A 12,418-nucleotide genomic window follows, 5' to 3' on the forward strand; every position below is an offset into this window, starting at 1 on the left:
TGAGCCCATGTGGTGATATCCATTACACAATGATGTCGCTATTTGATGCAATACCGCCTGAGGGATCCAAGGTCCGTAATATCATGGCTTACGTGTAGTGATTTCTCCAGATTCTCTGAACCTTTTGATGATATTACGGAGCGTAGATGGTGAAATCTCTAAATTCCTTGCAATAGCTGGTTGAGAAATGTTGTTCTTAAACTGTTGGACAATTTGCTCACACATTTGTGGGGCAAGGGACAAGCGGTAGAAAATGGATGGATGGATTTACACAACGTGCCGACTTCACTGGTTTTGTAGAAAGAGTGATCTGAATATATGATGCACAAATTAACTTGGCCTACCTGAGAAAAGGAGTTGGACACATACATTTAAACAAGTAGTCCAAACTGATAGGTGGAGAAAGCTACACTGGGGATTGATAGTAGTGTTAATAAATAACATTTAAAATGTGGTTCCCTCCTTTTATCCGGTAAGTGGAAGCACTTGCTACAATACAAACATCTACTCACAGCTATTCTTCACAGTGAATGTTGCTAAAACATTGCAGTCTTGGTCAGGGATTTCTTTTCAATGACTTTGTTTAGGCGGTAAAGCACCCTTGAGACCTTCCTGACTCACCCCCTCATAGCCACCCCTCCCCCTGTTCCTCCATCTCTCAGCACTCACAGTAGAAAGCTCTGTGGGGTCCAGAACACTCTCCAGTTTCACCGCTGTCATGGGAGTCTCAGCCTGTTGTGGAGCAGATCTGTCCGTGCCCTGCGACGAGCCCCCCTCCGCCACATTGTTCCCAAAGGCAGACGGTCCGCAGAGCCTATCCGTCTGGGCTTGATCTGGGGATGCGGAGCGGGCCAGAGCAGGAAGTGGCACTGATAAGGTCACGTCGCCTGGTTGGACTGCGGCTGAGCATAGGGTGGGCTCTGAAGCTTGGGAAAGGATGAGATCTGCTATAGGGGGAGGCGCGCCGTCGCAGGGTACGTCGACACAATTCCCCGAGTCTTGTGCACTCTCTGCTGGGGGCTGCACCAACAATCACATACACACAAGCAGACGCAAGCTCCATTAAAGACATGCACTTCACCAGAGCAATAACACACGTCAAATCATGCAGGGAATCTGGATAATGGCATGCCCTAATGCAGATGCAGATTTGAAGATGAATGGGCTTTGTATCCCCAACCAAAATATAGATACAGTTAGGTCCATAAATATTTGGACATTGACACAATTTTCAGTATTTCAGCTCTGTACAACACCACAATGGATTTGAAATGAAACAATCAAGATGTGCTTTAAGTGCAGAGTTTGAGCTTTAATTTGAGGGTATTTACATCCAAATCAGGTGTAGGAATTACAACAAATTTTATATGTGCCTTCCACTTTTTAAGGGACCAAAAGTAATTGGAAAATTGGCTACTTAGCTGTTCCATGGTCAGGTGTGTGTTATTCCCTTGGTTTTTTTCAAGTATTTCGTTTACAAAGAGCAGATAAAAGGCCTTGATTTAATTTTAAGTGTGGTATATTCATTTGGAATGTAGGGAGGTCATCTCTCAATATGAAGTCCAAAGAGCTGTCACTATCAGTGAAGCAAGCCATCATTAGGCTGAAAAATCAAAAGAAAGCCATCAGAGAGACAGCAAAAACATGAGGTGTGGCCAAATCAACTGTTTGGCACATTCTTAAAAAGAGAGAACGCACTGCTGAGCTCAGCAACACCAAAAGACATGGACACAGAAAACAAGTGTGGTGGATGACAGACAAATCCTTTCCCTTGTCAAGAAAAAGCCCTTCACAACAGTTGGCCAGATGAAGAAAACTCTCCAGGAGGTAGGTGTATCTGTGTCCAAGTCAACAATTAAGAGAAGACTTCACCAGAGGAAATACAGAGGTTTCATCACAAGGTCTAAACCATTGGTGAGCCTCAAAAACAGGAAGGCCAGATTAGAGTTTGCCAAGAAACATCTAAAAGAGCCTGTGCAGTTCTGGAACAACATCTTATGGACAGATGAGACAAATATCAACTTGCAGCAGAATGATGGAAAGAGAAGAGTATGGAGAAGGCAAAGAACTGCTCAAGATCCAAAGCATACCAGCTCATCAGTGAAGCATGGTGGTGGAAGTGGCATGCATGGCTGCCAGTTGAACTGGATCTCTTATATTTATTGATGATGTGACAGCTGACAAAACCAGCAGAATGAATTCTGAAGTGTTTGGGGCAACATTATCTGCTCATATTCAGCCAAATGCTTCAAAACTCATTGGACGACGCTTCACAATGCAGATGGACAATGACCCGAAGCATACTGCGAAAGCAACCAAATAGTTTTTTAAGGCAAAGAAGTGGAATGTTCTGCAATGGCCAAGTCAGTCACCTGACCTGAATCCCATTGAGCATGAATTTCACTTGCTGAAGACAAAACTGAAGGGAAAATGCCCAAAGAACAAGCAGGAAGTGAAGACAGTTGCAGCAGAGGTCCGGCAGAGCCTCACCAGGGACGAAACCCAGTGTCTGGTGATGTCTATGGGTTCCACACTTCAGGCTGTCATTGACTGCAAAGGATTTGCAGCAAAGTATTAAAAAGTGACAATTTGATTTATGATTATGTTAGTTTGTCCAATTACTTTTGGTCCCTTAAAAAGTGGAAGGCACATATAAAATGTGTTGTAATTCCTATACCGTTCACCTGATTTGGATGTAAATACCCTCAAATTAAAACTCAAATTCTGCACTTAAAGCACATCTTGATTGTTTCCTTTCAAATCCATTGTGGTGTTGTACAGAGCTGAAATACTGAAAATTGTGTCAATGTCCAAATGTTTATGGACCTAACTGTATGATATACACCAATTGTGTGGTGAGGAGTGTGAAAACTGACTAAAAAATCAATTTAAAGCCAAGTGTATGGGAATATTATGAATAACAATAACAATGTGGTTGATGAAGCCATCTCATATTTCCCTGCTCTTCATGAATAATCAATATCTCTCCTCAGGGACCTCAGTACCTCCATCGCATTCCCGCTCAATGCATGTTTAACATTCTCCAGGGGGTCCGGCTGTGCAGGGACTTGCTGCTCAGAGTCCACCTGGGTTGCGTTGTTGTCAGGCAAGAGCTGAGGGCAGGAAGGTGGAACTTTTTGTGGCGCCACATGTGACTGATTGTTGTCCTGCTTGGGAGCAACATTGACCGCCACGACCGGGCTGACCTTGGCGATCATGGTGGCAGAGCGAGGCTTGGCAGCACGTCCTCGTTGGACAGTCTCCCAGCCTTCTGCATCCTTCTTACCTAAAGATGGAAGGCAAAACAACAAATATTCCCTCCTGCTGTATTTCAGGGTTAGTGGGAGTGATGTCATACTTGGTGTTTCAACTTGTGAAGTTGTCAGTTGACTAGAACTTGCCGCTGACTGAGTGCACTTCACTCTGTCTGCCCAGCTGGGGCCTGAGTGGGACAGTCGGGCAGCAGCCAGTGCAGTAGGAGGACCGCTGGATAGGACATATATACAGGAGCAAAAAAAATGAATACAAAAATAAAAACCTGATGACTAAAATAATGTTTTTTTGACATTTCTGTGGCTCTTTCCCATTCAGTTGCCAGTCACAGACATTGATGGGGAACTGCACTTTTTTGGGGGAATTTTGCCTACCGTTCACAATCATGAGAGACAAGAACACACGTCTTTTTTAGGTTGGGTGGGTAGGTTTAAAGAGGATTTAAAAAAACACTTTCAATATGCAGCTAATAGAAGTGACTGTTGTAGCCTTCAAAGACCCCTAAAACAATTTCAAAACCCTCCATCGATGTTTTATATACACGCAGCAAGTCTACATATATGTATTAACAAACACATTCATGACATTATGTAATATCAGGCTTCGAATTTTAACTTTTTAAGGTCAAGGCAAGTGTTGCCTTAAAGGAGAGCTCATATTTTAGGGCACCAAGGCAAGTTAGAAGGGCAACAAGGCAAACATTATTTTCTTTCCAGGCAGGGGTTCCAAAGCATGCATGCATATATTATTTATTTATATATATATATTTATATATATTTATATATATATATATATATATATATATATATATATATATATATATATATATATATATATATAAACTGTTTTTTAATTCATTATCAATATAAACTTGTCAGCTTTTTGTCATTTTATGATGCATGTATCTCTATTTTTACATTTTGATAGAGGGAGGTATTTTTTTTAAATTATTTATCAATTTTATATGTACATGTAGATGATGTATTGGGACAGATCCATTAAGAGATGTCGTATAGGAATCAACTACACATAATAAAACAATAACAAAATGCTGTCATTTTGAAGTAATACATGAAAAAAACACATGTAAAAAAAACATTGTTCACTTTTTGATATCAAAATAAAACAAAGCAATTTAACTAGTATTGATGTTATTTGAACACTGATACAGTTTGCAGTTAAATAAAGGAATGAACATCCCAGTGAACAAACTAAAGACTTTATAAACAAGTTGTGACAACTTTCACGACACATCGCCTGCTGCATGTTTCCTCACATCATTAACTCTCAATCACAGCTGATGGACGCTGTATTGAGAAAATAAAAGCAACATCAAATAATTTTCTCCTTCGCTGTATACTTTTAGTATGGGGACAAGTGTCTCCAATATTGTCCACACCTGTCTCCATCTAAACACAGCAGTGCGCTCTTAAACGCACGCCGGGAAGTGAGGGAAAATTATGTTAAACCAAGCGCTTGGCTCCGTTTACTCCGAGAGGAAATCTCTGCAGCAAAGTCCGTGTCGTTAGCCCACCATGATTATCAAGCCAAACGACGCTAGTGCGCATGCGCCTGACTTCGTGTTGCCTAAAATGCATTAATAAATTACGGGGTTTCAGAAATAAAAAAATTAAGACGGTATAACTAAACCGTCGGGAATTTTATCGCAAATTATCATTATACCGTTTACTGTTAAATCCCTTGTCCATTAACAAGTAACCTTAAGTAAGATTAAGCTTATCGTTTGCCGGAGTTGACTCTTACGGTTAACACCGTAGCATGCCAATGTGTTAGTAGCTAGAAAAAGAGTTCCTCTGTGTTCGCTCTTACAATAACAAAGTCACTGGTTATTATACAGGTTACAGAACGTAAATGAGGTATTGTTGGCGGTTTTTGAATGCATTTTTAAAGTGATTTAGAGGTAGAAATGATTGCTCCCATTAGCTGCATTGCTAGCCACCAAGAACGAGACGATTTTTATATGATAGAAAGCAAAAAAAAACAAAAATATTTCGTCTTTTTGTCTCTCATAAGTATTGTGAACGATAGGCAAAATTCCAAAAAAAAGTGCAGTTCCCCTTGGAAGCACCACTCTCCACTTGTAAAAGCACCTACGCCACGATCAATACCCATTTTCTGCAATGTCTGATTACAGAGCATTTCTCAAAAGGAACCAATGCTTCAGCGGTCTTTAACACTTTTAACCACACCTTTCAACAATGGTGTAGGCAAAGACTCGACAAATACAATTAACCAACACATGGTTAACTGACTGCAACTGAAAGAGAAGTGGCTTACCCAAAGGTGAGGGTGCGACGTGTACCCGGAGAAGATACCAGTCTGTCTGCAGAGGAGCTAGGCACCACATGACGTCCCGGTGACATCTTACGCAGGTCCCAGGCTAAAGAGGTAGGCCTGCAAATGAATAGGAGTGGTTACAATAAATGGTTACTTGCAAGGAGTTGGACAATGTAAGCTTGAAATGATCAATTTTGTAGCTTTAGGCTTAAAGGGAATCCAATAAACTTGTGGATCTCTTTGACAATAAGCTATTGATCCATTGTGTTTGTGCCTTCAAGCTCACAAGGAATTCCACCAACAAACAGTTAGTGCGGGGGTTGGCAACCCGTGGCTCTCTAGCGCCGCCCTAGTGGCATTTAATACATTTAAAAAATGTATTAAAATGGAAAAAGATGAGGGGAAAAAATCAATTGTTTGTTTTAAAGTGGTAGAAGGACTAACATGACACAAACCTCCCTAGATGTTAGAAATCCCATCGTTTACAGTATATTAAACATGCTTCACTGATGAGAGTATTTGGCGAGCGCCGTTTTGTTCTACTAATTTCGGCGGTCCTTGAACTCACCGTAGTTTGTTTACATGTACAACTTTCCCCGACGCTGCCACAGAAAGACGTGTTTTATGCCACTCCTTTGTCTCATTTTGTCCACCAAACTTTTTATGCTGTGCGTGAATGCACAAAGGTGAGATTTGTTGATGTTATTGACTCGTTGGGGTGATAATCAGGCATATTTGGTCACTGCATGACTGCAAGTGAATCGATGCTAACATGCAATTTAGGCTAGCTGTATGTACATATTGCGTCATTTTGCCTCGTTTGTAGGTATATTTGAGCTCATTTAATTTCCTTTACTTACACTACCGTTCAAAAGTTTGGGGTCACCCAAACAATTTTGTGGAATAGCTTTCATTTCTAAGAACAAGAATAGACTGTCGAGTTTCAGATGAAAGTTCTCTTTTTCTGGCCAATTGACCCCACAAATGTGATGCTCCAGAAACTCAATCTGCTCAAAGGAAGGTCAGTGTTGTAGCTTCTGTAACGAGCTAAACTGTTTTCAGATGTGTGAACATGATTGCACAAGGGTTTTCTAATCATCAATTAGCCTTCTGAGCCAATGAGCAAACACATTGTACCATTAGAACACTGGAGTGATAGTTGCTGGAAATGGGCCTCTATACACCTATGTAGATATTGCACCAAAAACCAGACATTTGCAGCTAGAATAGTCATTTACCACATTAGCAATGTATAGAGTGTATTTTTTTTAAAGTTAAGACTAGTTTAAAGTTATCTTCATTGAAAAGTACAATGCTTTTCCTTCAAAAATAAGGACATTTCAATGTGACCCCAAACTTTTGAACGGTAGTGTATGTCCTCTGTGTAGTTAATTTATATTTGCATGTCCCATGACACCTTATCTGAATGTAATATTGGCTGCATTTCTGATAGTTGTGTGTGTGTCATGTTGTTCCAGACCACAGCAAACGTTACCCAGCTTGGAAAGATTGTAATAAATCCATTAGAAGAAGAAGGCCTGCCGTTTTCTTAAACATAGACACACACATCTATACCTTTGGCCACTCTAAGTCAGTTATTTCCAGGAGTTATCTCACCCTCGGAGAAGCCTCTGTTTGACTCATGTTTTCCAATGTTGTAAAAATGTGTAGAATAAATATTACATGTCAACAAAGACTTGCATCAGCCTGCGACACAATCATGTTGATACTAAGATGGCTAATATAGACACTTACATCATGTTTTGCCTTCATTTTTACACTTTTATATAAGACTTTTAATTTTTAGCGGCTCCAGACAGATTTGTATTCTTGTATTTTTGATCCAATATGGCTCTTTCAGCATTTTGGGTTGCCGACCCCTGAGTTAGTGAATAAGTGTCAAACACGAAAGATGACCTGTTCTGGGCATCTGTTTTTTCCAGCTTCTCCTGAAGCTGAATCCAGTCTATGAGAGCTTTGAAATCCCGCACATAGTTGTCCAACATCATCAACACTTCCTGAGGGACACAAACAAATGAACAAAGCAGTGTATGCACATCAGCTTGGAACTTAATTGACTGTTTTTTTTTTCTTTCCAGATTCAAGTTTGTCATTCAAGTGGTTTCAAAAAGAAAATCTGAAGCGAGAACCTCAGTATGTTTCCTGAAAGATTCATGCAAGCTCATGCGCACATAGAACACTTTGAGGAAGACCAGACAATATAAAATCTTGCATCTTATCTGTACTTGGTATTTTGGTTGTTGCAGAGGTGTTGTCCCGTGGGGGGCCTCGGAGGCCCGTGCCTTCCTCCCCCTGCCACACACCTCTACAATTTACCATCCCAGAGGTCCAATGAAAGCAGACAACTGATTGATGGGGATCGTGAAGGGAGTGGTAATTGAGAGTAAAGCTTCACAGTGCTTTTTAGTTAATAGACAAGTCAGGCCAGTGAAAGATGTGTCCAGCAGCAGCTCTGCTGATTGGAACTGGTTAACAAAGACCGCTTCTATATTCTGACGTTCATTTGGTAATGAAGGCCTGGCTGGAGCCTCATGACGGACAAACTGCACAGCGTGCGGAGGCATCATAAAGTGGCTTTCAGCATGTTAACAGGCACACTTACCTAAATACAACCCTCACATAACATTTCAAGACCAATGACGCCATGTTTAACCTTGAAGGGGCCTCGCCATTAGGTGGGTCAGTAAAAGCCAGCGGCCCATCCACGCACACAAAACAAATGAATCGTTTTGTTTTGCCTTACTGGTTGGTTTACGTGTCACTGTTGGAAATTTGCCTCATCTTGAACTTAAGCAAACATGAATATGTGCTTTGGGTTACAATAGATGTTTAATTGGAACAAATAAATATACACTCACAAGAACAAGACAAGTTCAGAAACACTTAAACGATTAAATCAAAATGTTTATGAAATATACATCAGTTTTCATTTTTCATTTCCAGATGTATTGATTTAATTAATAATGAATATTCTAAAATAATAGGATGGTTGTAATTTAAGTAGTATTAGAGGAATGCTGGAAAAACAAAAGGAAAATATTACAAAAAGTCCCAACTTTGTAAAAAAAAATCATATTAGGATCGAAAGTACAAAAGATCAACTTAAATATTTTAGATGAAAGAGACATATCATGAAATGATATTTGGAAAAATGCCAATAAGTCCTTTAGAAGCATTAAAAAAAGGCTGAGTCAGTTTAAGATCTTGAATGGATGGTATTTAACTTCTTCTCAGCTGTTTAAAATCGGTGCAGTAGATAGTGTATGAAGTGTCGGCCCGCTGGGAACACTTGTTCATTTATTGTGGGAATGTCAGAGAATAAAATAGTTATGGTTGAAAACAACATAAGCAGCAATCACATTCCTAAATATAAACATCCCAATGACTGCAAACGTGTATTCTTGGTGATCTGCATCCATTTAGTAACGTGTCATCAAAGAGTAAAAATGCATTTCTTTCAGTATGCATCACAACAAAAACGGTAATATTAACAAAAATGGATAGATGCTGATAGTCCCACTCATACTGACTGATACACACAAGCTATGGAGATCATATCAGTAGAAAAAACTGCATTTAGTTTAGATAACAATAACTCATATATTGGAATATGGGACCCATTATTCAAATTTGTTTTAACTTTTAAATGAACCTAAAATATGATTTATTTTATCTTTGTGGAAAATATTGGACACAATGTGTTGTCAAACTTATGAGATGTGATGCAAGTGTAAGCCACTCTGACACTAATGTTAATTTTTTAAATGTTTTTATTAGATTTTTTTATAAATGGCTGTGATGATAATGTAAAAGAGGGATTTCTAATCACTGCTATGTTGGAATTATTTTTAATATTGATACTGTTGTTGATATTATTCATTTTTGTTTGACTACTTTTGGATTGTTTTGTGTCATGTTTTTGTGTCCTCTCAATTGCTCTGTTGATTGCTATTCTGAATGTTGCTGGTCCGAGTTGGTTTTGGAATTGTAATATTATTGTGTATTATTTTGTGGGACTGATTAATAATTAAAAAGAAAAAGAAAAGTATATATGTGTGTTAAATTGAAGACTTACAAGGATCTTTTCAAAATACAATTGTGTTCCATATCTCAATGGTATGTACTGATGTATCTTGAAAATGACACAGTGAGTGCATCTGCATCAAAAAGAAAATACCTAATTATATTAAAGTGCAGGATCACTTTACAACATGGACAGGTTTCCTCGGAGTAAAACAGCCATCAGCAGCGTTAAAAATACCTTAATATTATCATTTTCTAGTGTCCAAGATGAAGGCTGTTTTATGACCATATTCCTATAGATGTTATCTGTTTGTGTGAGAGTATAAATGCAGATAGCCCACAGCCCCACCGGGGTATTGGAGCTGGGGGCTGTCCACGGCACTCTGCCTCTCATTCCGGATGAATCCATTATCTATCAATGTCCACTGAGCCCAAAGTGGGTGGGATGGGGATTATGAGCAACACCCAGCGCCTTCGCCATTAGATAGCATTAGTGTGTGGTGCGATGAAGGGGGTAAAAGCAGCCAGATGTCTGACAACATGATGATCACACCACATGGATCATGGCTACAGTTCTGACCGCAGACTACCACCGGAGCCATGCTCGGCGTAATGCAGCATTGCAGAGGAATCGATAAAAGCGCAGGAAGTCCCAACCTACTCTGGAGCAGAAGTGCTAATCAACCAGTTAAAGAGCAGCACTAAAAGACAAACGTTGATGATACAGCAACATTAAAAACTAACAGAATATAATTGTAACATGAGATGGAGCATAAGAACTATTTTCAGTAAATGCCAGATCTGCCCAACCCAAAACATAAATAACGTTGTTTACTGTCTGTCATCAATATGCAGAGCAAGCTGCCGAGAAAGAGCCCTGTGCTAATTCTCTCAGCAGCCAGGGCGTCTGACAAAAAACAGAAATCAAGAGGAATGTCGTCTGCATTCAGATGTCGAGTTCTCCCTCTAGTGTTCATCAATAGCAATGACAAACAGCTGGCTGGTCATGAGCCTACAGGGGGCCACAGAAGTTTTGGATGCTCTCATATGGGTTATGGGTTATACTTGTATAGCGATGTTCTACTTTCAAGGTACGCAAAGCGCTTTGACACTATTTCCACATTCACACACTGATGGCGGGAGCTGCCATGCCACCCATCAGGAGCAAGGGTGAAGTGTCTTGTTCAAGGACACAACGGACATGACGAGGTTGATAGAAGGTGGGGATTGAACCAGGAACCCTCAGGTTGCTGGCACGGCCACTCTGCCAACTGCGCCACGCCGTCCTCATAGCTATCATCTAATTGTACCGAAACAGACTGACCCTGCATTCTACGACGCTCTGATCAGACTCGCACGTGACATAGATCTCATCCACCGCACGCCGCAGGTTGTCAAACAAGAAGGCCCAGTAGCGTGCTCGGAGGTCCACTTTGCGGGGCTGCCGGGCTTTGGTGGGGCTCTTCTCAGCCGCCTTGTCCAACAAGGCACCAGTTGTGCTTTTACTCTCCGCACTGGCATTCTGTGGAAAGCACGCAAGAAGCAACAATACAGGAGTCAAAATGTACAGTTGTTGTGGTTTATAAAACGTTATGTACGTTTGGCTTAGACAGGAGAATCCTACTTGGCAGAATGTTTAAGAACTAAGCGCAGACTGTGTTCAGTCAAGCAAATGACTATCCAGACACTGCACACATGGCTTCTGTGGTACTGTTGGTGAATAGCGCCCTCTGGTGGCATTGGATCAAACACTTACCTGCTTCTTATTTCTTTGTTGCCCAGAATGAATCCTCTGAGCTTTGGAGTGACTTTTGGACTTGGCTGTGTGGAAAAATAAGAAAAGATGCTTATACAATAAGTAATTACCGTATTTTTCGGACTATAAGTCGCAGTTTTTTTCATAGTTTGGCCGGCCGGGGGTGCGACTTATACTCAGGAGCGACTTATATGTGAAATTAATAATACATTACCGTAAAATATCAAATAATATTATTTATCTCATTCACGTAAGAGACTAGACGTATAAGATTTCATGGGATTTAGCGATTAGGAGTGACAGATTGTTTGGTAAACGTATAGCATGTTCTATATGTTATAGTTATTTGAATGACTCTTACCATAATATGTTACGTTAACATACCAGGCACGTTCTCAGTTGGTTATTTATGCCTCATATAACGTACACTTATTCAGCCTGTTGTTCACTATTCTTGATTTATTTTAAATTGCCTTTCAAATGTCTATTCTTGGTGTTGGCTTTTATCAAATACATTTCCCCAAAAAATGCGACTTATACTCCAGTGCGACTTATATATGCTGGTTTCCTTCTTTATTATGCATTTTCGGCCAGTGCGACTTATACTCCGGAGCGACTTATAGTCCGAAAAATACAGTATATGGTTATAAGAAACAAATAATGTATGGACACAGTAACTAAAGACGCAGAATGCGCATTACAGCTTGTGCTTAGGAGGTAAGTCCATGACGCTCTATACATAAAAACTACAACCACTGTTCACTTTCATGCATATTTTTCAGCCTTCTTTTGCTTGTCATTTTACTGTGTTTGCTTTAACCATATTTTTCTGAACAGCCATGACACATCCGCATATACAGCTTTGAAATCATTAGTAACCTATGCAGTGGCATACAAAAAAATAAAGTAAGAAAAGCCAAAGAAATATCAAAACGCTATCTTGTGGTTTTGTCGTAAACTCGCAGCCTGCAGGTCTCGCCTCGTATTTTGTGGCCCGCTACTTAACTTTGTACATTAGTGTGACTGCGGCCTCCACGCCCTTGGTGC

The 12,418-nt window shown here is 40.1% G+C and overlaps 1 protein-coding gene across 4 annotated transcripts in view; it reads right to left on the reverse strand.

Moving 5' to 3' along the window:
• The window catches only part of scaper (S-phase cyclin A-associated protein in the ER), a 148,997-nt gene that overhangs the window by 116,310 nt on the left and 20,269 nt on the right, over positions 1-12,418 (reverse strand). For 2 of the 4 annotated variants that reach the window (XM_062061328.1, XM_062061330.1), the window contains exons 3-9: positions 11,372-11,436; positions 10,940-11,137; positions 7,489-7,589; positions 5,572-5,688; positions 3,359-3,486; positions 3,006-3,286; positions 670-1,020 (exon numbers count right to left, since the gene is read on the reverse strand). In XM_062061328.1, the coding sequence (XP_061917312.1) occupies positions 670-1,020; positions 3,006-3,286; positions 3,359-3,486; positions 5,572-5,688; positions 7,489-7,589; positions 10,940-11,137; positions 11,372-11,436 (1,241 nt within the window). The remainder of the gene's footprint in view (positions 1-669; positions 1,021-3,005; positions 3,287-3,358; positions 3,487-5,571; positions 5,689-7,488; positions 7,590-10,939; positions 11,138-11,371; positions 11,437-12,418) is intronic. The other 2 variants (XM_062061329.1, XM_062061331.1) reach the window with 2 other exon arrangements.

This window comes from Entelurus aequoreus, linkage group LG10 (genome assembly GCF_033978785.1).
Source record: "Entelurus aequoreus isolate RoL-2023_Sb linkage group LG10, RoL_Eaeq_v1.1, whole genome shotgun sequence".
NCBI classification, from domain to species: Eukaryota; Metazoa; Chordata; class Actinopteri; order Syngnathiformes; family Syngnathidae; genus Entelurus; species Entelurus aequoreus.